At 36.5% G+C, this 19,980-nt stretch overlaps 1 protein-coding gene across 1 annotated transcript in view; it reads left to right on the top strand.

The window, feature by feature from the left end:
• Positions 1–19,980, top strand: part of Stt3B (catalytic subunit 3B of the oligosaccharyltransferase complex) — a 146,777-nt gene that overhangs the window by 45,577 nt on the left and 81,220 nt on the right. The window contains exon 2 of the mRNA XM_017613074.1: positions 3,938–4,131. Coding sequence (XP_017468563.1) covers positions 3,938–4,131 — 194 coding nt within the window. The remainder of the gene's footprint in view (positions 1–3,937; positions 4,132–19,980) is intronic.

Here is a 19,980-nt window from a genome sequence, read left to right as displayed (position 1 = left end):
CCAGTTGGACACGATCAGCTCTTGAAGAAGCAAGTGGAGAATCAAACACTCTACCAAGAGAATTCTTTTGACAAATTCAATGAAACACATAACAGAATTTTAAGAAAAACGAGAGATATTGAAGAAAATAAATATAAATTACTTACGCTAAAATTTGAGCACGAGCAGAAGATTAATATTGAAAACCTCAAACTTAAGGGCGAGAAGCTAAACATAAAAAAGGAAATGCTCCAAATTAGTTGGTCTTAAAGATTAGTTTTGTAACTCACATATTATTTTATTGTCAGTTAATTTTTTGTCACTTATTATTTATGTAACTTAACTGTTAATTGGCATGTACTTATTCTTTTTGTAACTTAACTGTGAAAAAGACTGATGACCTCATAACTTATGTGTAAAAGAAAGATTTTAGACTACTATATTTATTTGTTGTGAATTACTATTTATTTTTCTGTATGTAATACTAGTCAAGACATGTTTTTGTTTGTATAGTGATATGAATTGAATTTTTTAAATACAATTCCAAATCTATGTTAAATTATTTTTTATTTCTTCCCCTATATTTCGCGCAAACGAAGCTAGATTTGTAGAGATGTCGTCAGATGTTGATGCAATTGAAGGCAATGAATCTTCATCTTCATTTTGTGCGATCGAAGGTTGTTCGACATTAAAAAGAATGCAAATACTGTGCAGGGCGCAACATACGTTCATTATTCTGGTATCTTTTTCCTGTGTGAAATGCAACTCCCTTGCAGCTAATAGGCATCGAAACCTTCACCTTCAGCACTAATCGACCTCGCTTGAGAATGTTTCTTATTAAATTTAGCTTCCGCAGAGTGCATTCACGGTTCTGTACGGTGTTAACAACCAGGCTTCAAAGGGATATCCCGAGTCTCTTTCAATGAAATATAAAAGAAACAATCACAAAATTAATACATATATAAAAAAGAGCAGCAAAATAAACCAACCTATTAGGCGTGTGGCTCTATCGCCGCTTTCAAGCGGCTCTCATGGGATACATTCCACACATGTGAATCGTGGCATGCACCTCCAAAACGAGCATCAACTGCCCTTACAATCATTCTGTGATCACATATCTGCAATAGTTAATCATATGGTCATATATAAATATACATATTTGCATAAGTGTTTCATGCAACTACTCACAACCATGGCATTTACACTGTGCTTCAGTTTCCTATTGAAGTACAAATGTTCATTTACAGCAGGCCGCACTATTTGAATATGGGTTCCATCTATCGCTTCAATTGTTGCAGGACGAAATTTTTGCCTGAAATACCTCTTCGCGTCCATTTCGTCTGCCACACTCATTTTGAACGCCAGAGTGCCATTTTTCTTTAGCATCGCATTTGGTCTGCTAATAGCATTGCTTTTCGAATTGCAAAATAGAGAGTAGAACCCCCGGAGCCGCAACAAGGTCCTCAAGTCACTAGTCTGCAGTACCTGGGGACAAATACAAAGAAACGTTGCTGGTAACATACAAGGCAATTGGCCGGGGACCAGTGGATGAAGCTACAGACTGCATAAGACACTGCACTACGGACAGCGACGGGATTCGTTCTGATGTCGCCAGAACACCACCTACACGACGAGGCGAAAATGCTCCCCATAAAGGAGCACACCACAATGCTCTGCAAGCAATTCTTAGTGAGCCACAGACGTGGACACTCGAACAGACATCTGCTTGCAGAGGAGCCCTGGCCAAGGTATGTCAGAAGGCATCTTTACGAACTGACGGACGAAGTCGAGAGGTTCATAAAGCATCCTCTGGACCCGTCAGCATATCGACAGGCCCTGAGCGGTATTCACAGGGAGTCAGTCTCAAGTTACGTGTATTCCAGACCTGTGAATGACCTCCTGGGGCCTATTTCATTAAAGTGACTGGTGCGACAATTGTCGATTTTTCTATAAAATTTCACTGCCAGAATTGTCGCCGACATGTTTTCTAATTCATATACGCTTGTAAGCAACTGTAAAAATTTTTGGAAAACGACAGTGTTATTATGGAATATTGTCGACAATTGTGCTGACAATTGTCACTCTGATAAAATTGTCGCGACAATAGCGACAAAACCAAATAGTTCCATCGGAAAGCAACTATTACATATGATTTACATATAAATTTCACTGGCTGGCGACAATTATGTCAACGATAATTTTAAACCCCGACAATGACAATTTGTCACTTTTTCAATGGAATTGTTTAGGTTGTAACAATTATTTTTATGAAACAAAACACCCACCAAACTGTCGAAATGTCACTGACAGCATGGAAAATACCTGTCGTTTCAAAATTATCACTGTCGCTTTATGAAATAGACCCCCGCGCAGAAAACCACCTGACATAGACGAGGCGAGCTTCGTCAGCCTCGGGAGACACAGACCACAATAGCCCAACTTCGCTCTGGCTACTGCAGCAGGTTGAACTCATACCTGAGTAGATTAGATGCAGATGCGTCAAACGAATGTCCGGATTGCAGAGAGGCACCCCACGACTCGAAACATGTCTTCGTATGCCCGGAAAACCCAACGCAAATGACGCCTCTGTCCCTGTGGACAGACCCTATAGGGGCTACACGCTTCTTGGGTCTTCCGTTAGTTGAGCTTGACGACAACGACTGAGATACCAACCGATCTGGGCGGGGTTGTTGTAGCCGCTGCAACAACAACAACAGAGTTGAAATAAATTTTCGAGACCACGCTTCGTCGGACCCGGAGCGATGCGCGAGCTATTTTAGCCGACAGTTCATACTGCATCCTCCGGAGAAACCGTCCAACAAAGGAGAGTCCTATCGCCCGATAACTCTCCTTTTCCCGGTAGCGAAGACACTTGGGGCCTTCTATTCCCGCACTATCTAAACCGCCAGTGAGGCATCAGCATGGGTTCCGTAAAATGTACAACACAGCAGCACTTAACGCCATGTATACCCAGATAACCCGTGGACGTGATATCTAAGCGTCTTTCCATCTGTCTTTTTAACCGACTTCACAAAAAGGAGAAAGGTTATCAACTCATCGGATTTTTTTTTTTTTTATGTATGTTACCGCATAACTTTGGGCCACGTTAACGGAAGGCGTTATCTCACAGCTGGTCCCATATAAATTTGGTTTCAATCCGATCATCGGATCATGTAGAAATTAACAATAATCTTACATTTTTATATAAGAATTGAAGTCGGTTTTGTTTTTTAACTAAAAATTACTTGTTATATACCAACTGTATTAATTGATGGCTGGCCATCAATCGATTGGACTATAAGTTAAGCTAATATAATGTTAAGGTCCATTCTAAAGGTCATGGCTGCACTAATCGACATCCTAGTGTTGATTCTTTGAAGCGTACCCTTGTCCGAGTAGTGGAAAATTTGCCATTGCATGGAGTGCGTAATTCTGCAATCGATGTTAACAAAAAATCACCTTTTAAATACAATCATTGAGGGGTCAAGCGTAGCGAAATCGATGAGTGGTCAAGTCGACTACGCAGCTGCTGGAAGGCGAATGGAGGCCATGATGTACAATCTTTAGACATTGCGTTACACAATAAATATTAAAAAAGCTCTGAAAAATATTCACCCGTTTTTCAAGTTTTGAACCACTTGCCAACGGCACCAATGAAGTTTTTACTTCAAAAAGTGGTCTTCAGAAGCTCTGATGGTGTCAGACGCTATTGTAAAAACGCTAGTGAGCGGCGCTGTTGCAAAATTAAAACTTTTTATAACATAATAGTTCTAATATTTTGCCATTTTATGTGATATTCTAAAAATAAAATGCTAGCCTTTTTGAAAATCTTCCAACTGGTTCAAATCATACCATTTTCGAAGCGGACAATTTTATTTGTCCCAGTCCTTATTACATATTTTATAGTACGTCGACTACGAAAATAATTTTTTTTTAAACAATTTTCTGGTATTTTCAGGCTGGAAAAATAAAGTTTCGTCCAAAACATGATATACAACATGAGGCACGCGGAATTGGTTCTAATCTTAAAAGTGTCATTATTCTTGCCGTCTTAATGATGCTCATGATGTTTGCAGTTCATTGTACATGGGTTACAAGTAACGCCTATTCAAGCCCTTCAATCGTACTGGCCTTTCACAATAACCATGATGGGTAAGTTAATTTTTTTCGCACATACTTATTTGTGCATTAGGCTTGGCTGCGACCGCTGTGGTGTAGTAGTAAGCAGTGCGCGATTCCACTCCGCAACGCCTGGGTTCAAACCCTGGTCAAAGCAACATCGCAAAAAAATATAGAAAAAAGTTTTTTTCTTAACAGCGGTCGTCCCTCGGCAGGCAATGGCACCCCTTCGAGTGTATTTCTGCCATGAAAAACAGCTTCTTATAAAAATACAATCGCCGTTCGGAGTCGGCATAAAACTGTAGGTCCCTCCACTTTGTGTGACAACATCAAGGCGCACGCCAAAAATCGGAGGAGAAGCTCGGCCAAACACTAACATATGTGTAAGCGCCAATCTATTATTATTATTATTATTATTATTATTATTATTATTATTATTATTATTATTATTATTATTATTATTATTATTATTATTAGGTTAGGTTATTACCCCAAACAGCTTGAAAGCTTACTTCAAGATAATGTTGATGACACAAAAAATATCGAGTCGCTAAAACAGTCAAATCGAGTTTTTCATATTTTTTTAATTGCAATCCGATTTCAATAACTTGTTTGTTAATGCTGGGACGGATCTACATGGGGAAATAGGGGAAAAAATTCTTGTATTTTTCATTATACTAGTCTTATAGATTTTGAGACGACCAACACGATTCCACTGCACAACTTCGCTCTGGCTATTGCAGCAGGCTAAACTCTTACCTGAGCAGAATCAATGAGGATGTGCCCAACCAATGCCCGGCTTGTGGAGAGTCGCCACATGTCTCTCGGCACCTCCTCACATGCCCTGAGAACCCCACTCAGCTGACGCCCTTGTCCCTATGCACAGACCCTGTGGAAGTCGCACACTTCCTCCCCCTAGCTGAAATGGACGACAACGTTTACGGATGAACCGACCCGAGCGGGGCTTAGTAGCCGCTACAACAACCACCACATTCCACTGTTCAAAATTCGAAAAAAATCTGAACACCGTAATTTAAAAAATACATTATTTATTGCAGTTTTTCTATTTGCATGCAGCTGTGAATCCTTCACACAATTTTATATCCCTCAAACAATGCGTTTTAGTGCAATTCAAGACCTTTAATTTATGTCTCTAGGCCCTCTGAGCGCCAAGTTATAACGATTTTAAACCAAACTTCGAAACTGCTGTACTAGTTTTTACTCCGAAATTAGAAAAAAAATTGCGTAAAATGTCGAATGAAATTTCGAAGTTTAACTTCAGAATTGTAATAATCTAGTTCTCAAAGGCCCTAGAGACTTCTACCTTGGCTTAAATTAAAGGTCTTTAATAGCACTAAAACTCATTTGTTATTCGAGGGATATAAAATTGTGTGAAGGATGGACATTTTTCAAATTGAGGGGTTGCATCGTGTTTCTCGTTTCAAACTCTATAATATTAGTATAATAAAAAATACAAAAATGTCTTTTTTTTAATATATGTATTCGTTGGATTTTGCATGTTTTTTTCGAAGAACACTATTTTTGACCAATTTTTTTAAGGTAAAGGAGTAATTGTGGCTCTATGGCAATAATTTTCCGTGAAAGGTAATTACATTAGCTTTCTAAGCCATTTTGCTTCATATCAAAATATTGCTTCTGTCGAAAGTGCTACGATTAATTCGCATGAAGTGTTAAAAAAGCACACTGTGTGTCGTCGAGTTAGCTCGAATATCTTATTTTTCAGTCGAGAAATGTAATTTTGAAATTTTCAAATTACCTACTCTTTCTCGATTTGACAGTGTTTAAGCGACTTATGCATTTCCCGCATAAACAAAGAACAGCGAAAACCCACACGCATTTATATTGCATTCCCGCATAAACCAAGTACAGCGAACACACACACGCACTTGTGTTTAAAAGTATTTCGCTCGTTCTTAATTGGGTATGCATTTTTTATGCAATTCTCAAATATCTCTTCGCTGAACTTAGTGAAGTGATAAGTCGCTGGCATTTTCAGCATGGTCAACGCTAAACCAGCTTGGCTCATCACGATGGTCAACGCTAAACCAGCTTGGCTCATCACGATGGTCAACGCTTAACTAGCTTGGCTATCACGCGGTGCTTTGAGCATCGCTCCCACTCCACTCCCGGAGTACTTTTTGGTATGGTAGTAAGCTCCGGCTTACAAGCCACACTGGGGCTCTGCATGAATGCATCCTCAAATAAATCCTCTGCTCATTGCACAGCAGCCTTTGCAGCTAGAGCATGACTCCTCCAGTGGAGTCGCCCCAGCTCATTTCCACAGCAGCCTACGGCAGCTAGAGCATGACTCCTCCAATGGAGTCCCCCCAAATAAATCCCAGCTCATTGCACAGCAGCCTACGGCAGCTAGAGCACGACTCCTCCAATGGAGTCCCCCAATTAATATATATGGTCGCCTTTAAACCTGGTCTCCCGCTCTCCCTCAGCTAAACAGACAGCATCCACCCTTCCGCTGACGTCACATAATTATTTTTTCGCACTAGTGATGAATATTAAATATTTATATTGTACCTATTTGCTGAAAAGTTGTTCCTAAAAGTAGATTCACATACCTAAACAGTAAACATGTACTTTTATGTGCATATATTTGTGATAGTTGGTGGACTACATCTTCCTTCTGTGCCATAACAACTTTTGGGTTTATATTAAACAATATTTTATTACGTTCCAAATGTACCTTAAATAATGTGATTGTTCCGAATGTCTATTCAAATTTAAGAAGCTGAAGAGTGGGTACAATTCAACCTAGTTTTACACCACCATTTCGCATCACTTGTTTGCTTCTTCCTCTTCTTCAAAATTAATCTTTTCACTCTCATTCTAATAATAATGTGACGTCACTCAGTTCCTCTCAGCTCGATTGGCGGAATCTTGTATTCCATTATTCTTGGGTGTATTTTCCTCAAGAACATATGACTCAAAACATATGATTTATAAGAATATAATTCATTTATAAATAATATATAATATAATAAAATAAAATGTCTATCATCCTTGGGCGTACAAAATTTTTGATTCTTATTTCCCCGCTTAATAAATGAGAAAGTGACTCTTGCGATTACATAAAAATCATTGGTTTGACGTAATCAAAAATGCCGTGCATAGGTGATCAAAAGGTTGGTCGGCGTCAGCAAACGATTCAGTGCATTGAGTGCAATGAACTTTTTCATTTAACTTGTGTTGGTATACATCCCGCTATTGAAGAATTTCTTGCCACTCTGATAGAGGTTTTTTTTTTGTAAAGTATGCTCAATTCGTTCGCCTCTCTTGCCTTTATATGAAAGGCAAAGTGACTCTCTTAAAAGTGCTAATTCGTAATCGGTAACTTCGCAAAAACAATACTAGTAATGCAAACGATGCTAAAAACCAACAGCGGCAAATAACGCTGGGATCTTTGTATAATGTCATCGTCTCTCTTCGAGCCGAATGCTCAATTCCATTACTGCTCAGCGCGAAGAAATTTATAATATGCACTCTGATATTATTTCTAAGCAGCGCGTTATGCATGAAAAAGATGATGCGATTGCTTCACTTAAGGCCGAGTTGAATGTCCTAACGCTCTTGTATGATTAATGCTTACAATTTTACCTTTGATAACATATCCAAATGTGTTGTTAGTGAAGCATCTTGTAAAGCTCTCTTGTCATTATCGCGGGCTTCTTCTGCTGGCTGCTCTCGCTCTGATGTCAAGAAGGTTTTGTCGTCTGCTGCTTCTCCAGCTGTTCCTGTATGTGACGCTTCGAAATTCGCTGTTAATAATAGTTCATCCGAAATTGGTTTGTCAGCTATTGATTCTGCTTATAATATTTCGCGATCGACTCCTAACTATGTATAGTGCTGCTCTCACTAACACATCCAACTTAAACTTGTCTACTGCTGCTTCTGCCTACGATACTTCGCGATCAACTCGTACCATCCAGTTAGCCGCTACTGCTAAAACATGTTATGATACTATTGCGACATCCACTTCCTTTGGTACCAGCTATGCAGCCTGGGGTTAATACTGATAATTTAGTATCAGCTTCTGCAGATGCTAATATCCGATCGCTTTCTGTGGTTTTTAGAGTTGACGGTGTTAACCTACGTATTAATGTCCGTCCGGTTAATACAGATGCGGATACTGCTAATGCTGATTAGGCCATAAATCCTGCTGCTAACTCAGCGGCTTGTCGTAGGTACTAGTGCAAATGATTAACATAGTTGTCTAATATAAATGGCTTCATCTTTCTTATGCAACAACTGTAACCGAAGAAAATATAATTGAATACGTTGCTAAACACGCTTGTGTGAGTAAATATGTATTAGTGTACTATATGCTAGTGAAGAATTATCATATTTAAAAAGAATACATTTTAAGTTGGGTTTGCCACTATCCTCTTATGAAAGAATATTGAGTCCTGCAATGTGGTCGTGCGAACTTTTCCTTTTTTTCGGCTATTCTCAAACGAGTTAGAGACAAATATCGTAACACTATCTCAACCTTACCTCATTCATGACACACGTCGGCAACTTGCGATAGCGATCCGAAAATTGTCGCTGCGATAATAGCCACACTGAAGCTGTATGATGTCTTTTGCAATGATCGTGACCCGGCCAAGACTGGTTGCGGAAGTGGTGGAGGCGTATAAATTACTTCCCGCCGTCAGCTCAACGCGTCGCTAATTGTACTGAAGTTTAATGACTTTATTGGACCAACTGTGTGCGAGTCTAATGTGTTTCTGGGATGTTTATTTATGCGCATCATATATTCCTCCTGCTAGTAAGGAAGCTATCTATAAATCACACGTCGATAAGGTAATGCTGCTTCATAACAAAATTGGAGAACATCAGCTGCGCGTACTGGGGGACTTTAATCTAAACACAAAAAATACGAAAAAATTGCTATCACTGAATCCGAGTGAACTCGAAATTATCGTTGCCAGCTTCGATTGCTGATTCGAAATCAGATGGTGCAAAGGGAAAGAACAGAACAGTGTATGCCCACGCTGGCCCAGCAGCAGACGCCATAACTCTTATAACAAATAAAATTAAATATTGCTGTATAATAATTACTGAACAATGTTAAGGTTTTTTTCGTCTCCTGAGACGAATATCATTAGACTAAAACTGTTTCATCTTCTCCTAATAATTATCTAGGACTTTTATTTTTTCGTTTCACGGGGAGATTGTTTTACGATGGACATTTTTTCGTCTTCCCATTATAATTATATGGGACTTTTACTTTTTTTCTCACGGGACGTTTATTTCAGGACGGAAATGATTACGTCTTCTGTTAATAATTATATGGGACTTTTATTTTTTCGTTTCGTGGGACGTTTGTTTTAAGATGAAAATGATTTACGTCTTTTCATAATAACACTGTACAGCACTCGGCTGGTTATTGTACCAAACCAACTATTTTTAAGTGATTGAGTCATAAGTAAGAAAAGCAAGTTCTCCGTTTTTCGAAGTTAGCCTCCGAAATCGAGATATGGGCCTTCGAAGTTCGAAATTGGACCTTCGGTAAAAAATTATTTTTAATTATTGCTGCAAAAAGCAAAAAAAAGTAAAAATACAGACGGTTCGCCTTTTTCTCTTATTTATATGGTATACAACTTTTTTTGTGAAAACTTATATTACAGGTGCTATAACGGGTCAAAGCTCAGATCTTCGAAAAATTAGAAACTTAATATTTCAAACAAATTTTGAACTGATTTTTAAAAGATTCGTATCGTTGTAAAGGTGATTTAACCCCCTTTCTTGTGATATACATATTCGTATACTTATATAAAAACTTGAGAAAAACACATTTAAAGGAAAATATACACTTTTTTGCTTAAAAAAAAATTTTAAACAAAAAATTTCTAACCGTTTTCTAAAAAACTGGTATCGTTATAAAGGCGATTAAACCCTCTTTCTTCTGACATGCATATTTGTATACTTCGTGAATAACAATTTCAGAAAAAACACTTAAAAGGAAAAAATAACTTGTTTATCAAAAAATAGTTTAAACAAAAATATTACTCACCGATTTTTAAAAAATTGGCATCGTTTCTTCTGATAGGCATATTTGTATGCCTCGTATAAAGAATGTACACGAAAAAAACTGGTCACAGTTAAAACGTTCTAAAACATAAATATATTAATGGAATTCAACGATATTTACATCTAAACTTAGTTTTATTGAAATTCGTCAAAAAAGAGTTAATTCTCCTTGTATAAGCAAACGATCGCAATTTTGACTTTATGTCCTTCATTAGCCCTTGCACAGAAGTTTCAGTGATTTCCTTGGAAACCAGCTGCCATTTATTTTTGAATTGTTGTGCGTTTTTTACAGCTTTGTGGGTCTTAAGAAGTTTGGATTTCATAACGGCCCAGTAGGTTTCGATCGGCCGATGCTCTGGACAATTAGGTGGATTCACTTCTTTTGCTACAAAATACACTTTGTTTCTATGTTACCATCCTGAAGCCATTTTTCCGTAATGACATATCGCGAGATCAGGCCAAAAAAGCACTGGATCTTTATGAAGCCGTATAAGAGGTAAAAGTCGCTTTTGCAGACACTCCTTAACATAAATTTCTTGGTTAATTGTACCAGTGCTTACAAAAGGATCACTTTTGAAGCCGCATTGGCAAATTGCCTGCCAAATGAGAAACTTTTTGGGAAATTTGTCAAACTTTTTGTTTTTATATTTATCTGCAACATTGCCTCTTTTATTTGCAGTGTGAAATTGGCGGCCCCGGATTTGTTTAAAATCGGCTTTTACGTACGATTCGTCATCCATAACAATACAGCCAAATTTTTGTATGAGACTGTCGTACAATTTCCGAGCACGTTGTTTCGCCAACAAATTTTGCTTACCGTTGCGATTAGGTGCTGCATCCGCTTTGTAAGAACGTAGTCCTGCTGTTTTGCATACTTTTTGTATATACGAAGACATGTTTAATTTTTTGCCGACATCTCTTACCGAAAGTCCAGGATTTTTCTTAAAAGCAGATAACACTTCCTTTGCCTTAATTTCGCAAGCAAATCCTTTTTTTCTGCCACTACCAGGGTTCCTTTTTAAAGATAAACATTCATTGTATTTTTTAAGCACATAAGTAACGGTAGACTTTGGAAATTTTAGCTTTTTTGCGATGTCGTTATGGAACATGCTGGGATTTTCCAGCTTTTTGCGCAATATTAACTCGCGATCGATTTCTTTCTTCGTCCTCGTTTCTACATTGATTTTTGTTACTAAAAATAAATGATGCAGTAAGGTGGAAAATGCTTCCAGCTTTTTAAGTGTCTACCGATTTTTATTTTAATGTTATGATTAACCGAGCTATGCTTGGTTATGTGCGACCATTTTTTTTCGTGTACATTCTTTATAACAATTTAAGAGAAACAATTAAAAGGAAAAAATATCAATTGTTTCTTATAAAAAGTATTTTAAACAAAAACAATTAGTAATTAGCAATACAATTGAATACTTTATTGAAATAAAACAGAAAGTTATCTTTAATTTTTAAATATAACCTGTTATGTAAAAAAACAAAAACCATGGGGTTTTTATATTTTCATTTGCCTTAGACTTCTGTGACATAGACTTTTGCGTTATTTTTAACAGGGCTGTGGGTAAACAAGGACGAATTAACGCTTAGAACACTATAAATTATTTGTTTTATTTAAATACTGTATTCAATTGTATTACTAATTAGTAATTTTTTTGTAAATTTTTTTTTTTATATGAAAAAATATGTATTTTTTCCTTTTGTTTTTTTCTCCAATTTTTATCTACGAAGAATACAAATATGCATATTAGAAGAAAGGGTGTTTAATCGCCTTTACAACGGAACCAATTGTTTAAAAATCGGTTGGTCATTTTTTGTTTAAAATATTTTTTTTATTCAAAAAAAGTTATTTTTTCCTTTAAATGGTGGTTTTCTCAAATTATTATATTAGATATTTAATTTTTCGAAAAATAACAGTCCCATATACTTAATTATTATGAAAAGACCTAAATCATTTCCATCTTAAATTAAACGTCCCACGAGACGAAAAAAATAAAACTCCCATATAAAGGGTGAACACACCAAAACTGCGACACTTTGGGAAGCTTATAACTTACCCAAAAAGATTTCAATATTTTGAAATTCAAATACCATAAGTTGACCATGACCTTAGTTGAACGTTGAAGAAATTTCATTTGAATTGATTCCTAGTTGAGCTAGAAATGGCAACCGGGTTAGAAACGAGACAAACCATTTTGCACGAGTTTATAAATGATCTAGCCTTAAGTACACGTACAATTGCTAAAAATTAAAGATTGCACTATTCGACAGTTTGCAGGGTTTTAATCAGTACAAATAAGGCCTGGCAGTTACGAGAAAACCAGGGAGCGGGGGTTAGAATGGTCAATGTTATAAAAACAGTGCTCGGAAGGTCCTCAGTGCGTTTTCGCGAGATCTGAAGGTTTTGTCGCGTTATGTTGCAAAATCCGTATGGAGATCGCAGTTTTTCGTACAAAAGGTAAAGCGGAAAGCTTCATTGAGATGTTCTACAGCTCAAACAGCGCCAGACCTAGGCGAAAAGTAGAATGTTACAGCGAAATCCCGCAGTCAGAAGTTGTATGAATTCTAAATTTAAAAAATACAACTGCATTGTTATGGACTACGAAACCTACTGCTTTAAAAATTCAAAATATATTGCAGGTCAAGATTTGTATACTGCTGCAAGTAGGCAAGATGTCCCTGAAAGATGTAAGATGGAAATGAAGTCCAAATTTCCAAAAAACAACATGGTTTGGCAAGCTATTTGTTCCTGTGGCCGTAAGAGTAGCCCTTTTTTCCCATCCGGGACAATGAATGATCAAGTTTATTGGGATGAGTGCCTCAAAAGGCGTCTTCTGTCATTTACCAACATATCGATGGCTGAGTGGAAGATCGACCTATCTCGGCAGCCAGTTCAAAATCGCTCTATCTCAAAAAACTTTTCAAGAACACCCTATTTCAGAATTCGTTTCAAAAACGCCCTATCTCAGCTGCCGATTCAAAAACGCCCTATATCAGCAAATTTTCAATACATTATGAAGTGAGATAGGGCGTTTTTGAACCGAATTTTGAGATAGGGTGTTTTTCAATTAAATTCTGAAATAGGGCGTCTTGAAAAGTTTTTTTAGATAGAGCGTTTTCGAACTGGCTGCCGAGATAGGTCGATCTTCCGCTCAGCCATCGATATAAGGTAGTACGCCACGGTTCTAGGCGGACGTGGCAAGCTGCCACTATGCCAAGGACACATTGCCGTGGTATAATGCAAATAACATCAATTTTGTACCTCACGACTGCAATCCCCCCAATAGAGCCGAGCTACGTCCTATTGGGGAATATTGGTCAATTGTCAAAGGAATCTTGAAGAAAACAGGTAAAACAGTAAAAAATATTGAAGAGTGCAAAACAAAGTAGTTGTGCGCATCGCGTAAAGTCGATGATGCAGTCGTGCAGAATATGATGGCGCGTGTGCGATGAAAATACCGACCACTTGTATATGGAGCAAATAATAACTAATATTTTTACATTTTAATAACATATAAACTTCCAAGTTATATAATACAAAAGAAATAATTTCAAAGCCTTCTCTAATCTTTAAGTGTCGCAGTATTGGTGTGGTTAGTTATTAAGAGAAGACGTAAATGATTTTCGTCTCGAAATAAACGTCCCTAGAGACGAGAAAAATAAAAATCCTATATCTATACATAATTAAAGGCGCTGGCCCAATGCAGGCTTGGTTTGCACGCCTTGCTTACTTTAATTTGCTTTGATTTACTTCAAAAACTCGTTTGGCCAAATGGCGGCTTGGAACTCTGTCTAAGCAGCCAGCTGTATAGTTAAAAAGTCAAGGTCTGTTTCCTTACACTAAGAATAATTTTGCCATGAAATTCCAGAAAAAAAAATAATACAAAACAATCTTTTCAGATTTATTTTTAAATGAAGTGAATTAATTTTTGCATTTCAAAGGAATGATAATAATTATACATACATATATAACTATACGTACATTTATTAGAAACAAAAAACTAAAAAAAAAATCGATTTTTCAAGAGACTAACCAGTAGTTTGACATCATAAATATCGCTAGCTTTGTGTGAAAAGTTTATAAGTCTACATTTTATGAAGCCTCAAATTTTGACATAGAAAGTAAGAGAAATTAAGGACTAAGGTACTTGTTTTATTTCTTCTCGTTTATATTCAATGAAAGATAAATTTTATAAGGCCAAAAGAGGCCCCGAATATGCAATAAGGCCAAATTAATACGAATTTTTTTAACAGAGATCGAATCCTTCTGATTTGTATGGACTTTTGCTTTGCTTTAAACACGCAAAATGTTGTATTTAAAGTTCCTGTAAAATTTGTAAAATTGGACGTAGCAACTTTTCACTTTAAGCCAGCGACATGTTAAATATAAATATGGAAACATAGATTACTTTTTATTAAACTTTGAATTACTAATATTAAACATATAATACGTATAAATTACGTATCACAATTTTTGTACATAAAAGTGTGCAGTACTTTGTTTGAATTGATTTAGAACGGGAACATATCTTTTTGTCAAAAGCCTACGAAACGCTTTCAAATAAAACATATGCCTATTTGAAACTTTGAGGCGCTTAAAGCAAGTGAAGCAAAGCTGCCATTTGGCCACCCTTCATACGTTTTAGTATATTCCAAATAACTTTTGACAGTTTTCAAAGCTAAGCCTGCATTGGGCCAGCGCCTTAACGTATGCGGAATGAAACGCGGAGAATTTCTAAGCAGACTTTAAAAAATTCTGGTAAACACGAGAGCCAAACTAAGTATACCAAAATCGAATGTGCAATCTTAACAAGCATTCCACTAAAAATAATCTCGTTGTATATTATAATGCTGAAATAATTTCCTTGAAAGCGATGGAACTCTAAAAATTTGCTTGTAAATTTTGTATACCGAAACTCACTGTCACGAAAAGTAACGTCTCTTCAAATTCTTTCTCTATGAGACTTAAAAAAAACTTTATTTACAAAGGAAATGTCGGCTTTGTAGAATAGGAAAACAATAGAAGGAAAACCCACGTGTGCGAAAAAAACATGCCTAACATTGCAGCGAAATGAGACGGTAACAAGAATCATAAATTGCTTGATCTCTCTGCAAAATCACAGCATATAATGACAATAAAGTACAAAGTAAGCAAAAAAACATAAGAGACTATGCAAGAGCCAAGGATATAGTGAAATATGTGCCAACGACTTTACCCAAGATTTTTTAAACGTCGAAAAGGAATATTAAACGCGGCTATGAGCGCTTTCCCAAAATTTGCTGGCACCACATTCATTTCAGTTTTGTACAACGGATTAGGGAAATATTTTTCATTGGAGATCCATTAAAGGACTTCTAAATATAACTCTGAACTATTTATCATCTAAATGGCTAAAAAACGAATAACTCAGACTGGCACAGTAAAGTTCTAAAATAAGATTTAAAAAACCCTTGCGCACTATGCCTGCAAACTTAAACATATCAACCTTTATGGACATGAGTCTTTTCTATAAAAGTTTTTCTTGGAAATTTCCACAATATTTATGAAAGTGGAAAAACAATATTTGTTGCATCCGAAAGTAAAGCTGTTTATTTTTACTGCATCAGTTCGTATTTCATTCCGCATGCGTTATTACAAGAAGACGTAAATAATTTCCATCTGAAAATACTCGTCCGGCTAGACGAAAAAAGATATTTCTGGTAAATAATTATTATACAAAGACGAAAAAATTCCTCTTAAAACAAGGCGATGTTTTGTATCCAAAACATTAGGATAATATTATTTTGGGTCTCTGCCCAGCAGCCATAATGGTCGAGTGAGCGAAACACTTGACTGGCATTTGATAGATCCGAGTTCGAGTCCGAGTCCTCGGGTATCGACACTTTGTTTCCTTTTTTTATTAATTCATTTTCTTCTTTTTTTTATTATTAATTTCTTTTTTTTAGATTTAGTTATTTTAAAAAGAAATTAAAGATTTTTTTTAAGTTAATTTTTATTATTAGGATTCTTTCCTAATAAATTTTTGTTAAACTAATATTTCCTCGTTTCATAAAAAATGTTAATTTATAAAATAGCGTTTAGCAGATGAATGTATGTAAGTACATTAGACTGGCCCAATTTTGCCCAATGTCGTTATTTTTTTGAGGCTGAAAGCTAAAAGCTTTCGAATACTTTCATAAACTCACCTGACCAAGGCTGGGTGCGAATTCAAATATTAACCCGATGCGAGTCTTCGTTTTGTACAGTTTTTGGCTACTAATATTTTAGAGCGTGTGCAAGACGATGACAAGGGTAGATTTTTTGGAAACTTACGCACTCATAGACTAAATCTATACTAATATATATTTTGAAAGCCGTTTTTTTTCTGTTCGCAAAGCTCCAGATCGGCTGTTCCGTTTTTTTTTTTGAAATTCTGGTTATAGGTTCTGAATGGGCTTCTCATTGTCTTAGGCAAAAAAGTTTAAATACTTCTTAAAAATGGAACTGCAGGACTTTAAAAATCCTATAGAATCTAACATACATGCCCACATAACAGCGCTGCTCACCAGCAAATCACAAATAAGAGCGCCCTCTGCTGTTAATTTGTACGGAATTCAGCACAGAGCAAGGGTTATGTAACACATACATACGTGCTAATTTTAACGTTAATGTTTATTCTTATGTTAAAAAAAAAAAAATATGTATGTATAGTTCATCGATAAATAATGTAGGCAATTACATGTGTATGTACAAGGAACAGTTAACATTGCTGTTAGCGCTTACATTTGTATATGAATATTTATGTACATACATATCTATACTAATATATATTTTGAAAGCCATTTTTTTCTGTTCGCAAAGCTCGAGATCGGCAGTACCGTTTTTTTTTTCTGAAATTTTGGTTATAGGTCCTGGATGGGCTTCTCATTGTCTTAGGCAAAAAAAAACGTTAAAATACTTCTCATTTTCGTTACAACAACAACAACAAAATGCTAAAACCTTCTACCACCCCGGAATCGAACTTCGCAAACCATATGGCAGAAAACCATTGTACGCCAATGAAAATAGGAAAGACAGCCAAAGTTCTCCATGTACAACACAAAGGACAACGCCTTAACGTATTAGAGAATATGGAGATATACAAACAAAAGACGTTCGTCGGAAAAATAATAAATGAGCAAATAAACACTGCATCCGATATATTATTCGAACCACTCAGGCTACTATACGCAAAACAAAACAGAAAGCCTGCAACTACCATAAACAATGAAATGCAGGTCCAAACTACAGAAACAAAGAGAAAGAAAATAACTGATTTTTACCTACCTGCGAATCCATGCAACAATTAATCAAAAAAGAGGTGAGCAACTAATTTCTACCTGAGGATGTACACACAGAATTGAAACTACTGGTTGAACGAAAGAATATAATCCGCTGAGACGTACCTAACTATGAACCAACGACGATTTAACACGGCTATAAATAGTGACAGACAAACAGAAACTATTCAGAACGAAAAATGACACTGAAGATGGCACAACGCCGAAACCGGTTTGTCTTCAAACCAAAATTGACAAGGAATGACGGAAAATCGTTCCACATTACATCNAAACCAAAATTGACAAGGAATGACGGAAAATCGTTCCACATTACATCGTTTAAATACTTCTTAAAAATGGAACTGCAGGACTTTAAAAATCCTATAGAATCTAACGTACATGCCCACATAACAGCGCTGCTCACCAGCAAATCACAAATAAGAGCGCCCTCTGCTGTTAATTTGTACGGAATACAGCACAAAGCAAGGGTTATGTTACATTTTTTTTATTATTTATTCGTATTATCTAAAAAGGTAAGAGCCGGATCGAAAAAATAACACTCCTAGTGTATTCAGCGGCCTCGAAAGCATATTATAAGATCTTACGAAACTTAAATTTCCAGAGGAATTTCGCGTGCGCACGGATTGAAGGACGAGTAATTTTAAGCAAAAGAAAAATGGACTTGAGCGACCTCTAAATTTTATTATTTTTTTAAAATCAAGTTATGTACTTTCATTTTTTAGCAAAAGGAACACAAGTTTGTGTGAGCACTGAATAATATTAAAAAAGAAGGATTTCGTGGACCACTCTAATGTACAGTTCATCGATAAATAATGTAGGCAATTACATATGTATGTACAAGGAGCAATTAACATTGCTGTTAGCACTTACATTTGTATATGAATATTTATGTACATACATATGTATGTACATATATAATTACGCATAAAAAACCCTGCTGCTATGTTTTTTTGTACGTACTAAGTGAGCGCAATATTAAAAGCTGCTACTCTTATCCATCTATGGCATAGATTCTATGTATATCGCAAAGCTCGAGAACAGCTGCACCGATTTTTTCGAAATTTCGGACACCTGCTGCAGATGTTCAAAGGATGGTTATAGGCTAACAAAAATCTCGATATACAAAAGGGGCGTGGAACTTCCCATACAAACCGAGTTTTTCATACTCCATATCTCTGGAAATGTGCATGGTAGAGTTCAGGAAATTGGTATGGAGATATATGAAATCGATCGCATACTTTTGGGGAAAAGTTGGAGCTATTGGAAAAGGAGGCGTGGCACCTCCCATACAAACCTATCTTTTCATACTCCATACTCCATGAAACTTGGTATAAAGATATATATGAAATTCATCGCATACTCTTGGAGGAAAATTTGAGCTATTGGAAAAGGGGCGTGGCACCTCCCATACAAACCGAATTTTTCATACTGCATATCTCTGGAAGTGTTCATGGAAGAGTCCTGGAACTGGGTTTTGACGTATATGAAATCGATCGCATACTCCTGGAGAAAAATTGAGCTATTTGAAAAGGGGCGTGGCACCTTCCATACATTCCGAATTTTTCATACCGGCTATCTCTGGGAAGTGTTAATGGAAGAGTACTGGAACATGCTATTGGCGAATATGAAATCGATCACATACTATTGGAGAAAAATTGGATCTATTGCAAAAGGGGGCGTGGCACCTCCCTTTCAAACCGAATTTTTCATACTGCATATCTCTGGAAGCGTTTATGGTAAAGTATTGGAACTTGGTATGGAGATATATGAAATCCATGGCATACTCTTGGAGGAAAATTTGAGTTATTGAAAAAGGGGGAATTTTTCATACTGCATATCTCTGGAAATGTTCATGGTAAAGTACTGGAACTTGGTGTGGAGATATATAAGATCAATCGCATATGCTTGCAGAAAAGTTGGAACTATTGAAAAAGATGGCGCGGTACCTCTTATACAACCCGAATTCTCATACTGCATAATTTTGGAAGCGTTCATGGTAAACTTTTTGAACCTGGTACGAAAATATATGAAAACAATCACATACTCATGGAGAAAAATTTGAGTTATTGGAAAAGGGGCGTGGCACCTCATATGCAACCGAATTTTTCATACTGTATATCTCTGGAAATGTTCATGGTAGAGTACTGGAACATGGTATGGAGGTACTATGTATATGAAATCAATCGCATACTCTTGACAAAAATTGGAGCTATTGCCCTCCCATACAATACAAATTTTTCATACTGCATTTCTCTGGAAGTGTTCATGGTACAGCACTGGAACTGGGTATGGAGATATATGAAATCAATCGCATAATCATGAAGAAAAATTCGGACTATTTAAAAAGGGAAGGGAAATTTTCATAATAAGTATCTCTGGAAGTGTTCATGGTAGAGTATTGGAACTTGGTTTGATATACTATGGGCTGGTTTCTCCATCTCAATTTAACTTAGTTTAGCCAATTTTTTAGATTTAGTCAAGAATAAG

The sequence above is a fragment of the Rhagoletis zephyria genome, unplaced genomic scaffold (genome assembly GCF_001687245.7).
Source record: "Rhagoletis zephyria isolate East Lansing unplaced genomic scaffold, Rhagoletis_zephyria_1.1 Rzeph_scaffold_00606, whole genome shotgun sequence".
Taxonomy (NCBI): Eukaryota; Metazoa; Arthropoda; class Insecta; order Diptera; family Tephritidae; genus Rhagoletis; species Rhagoletis zephyria.
The sequence above is the reverse complement of the archived record's forward strand: the minus strand, read 5'-3'. Positions and strand labels throughout refer to the sequence as shown.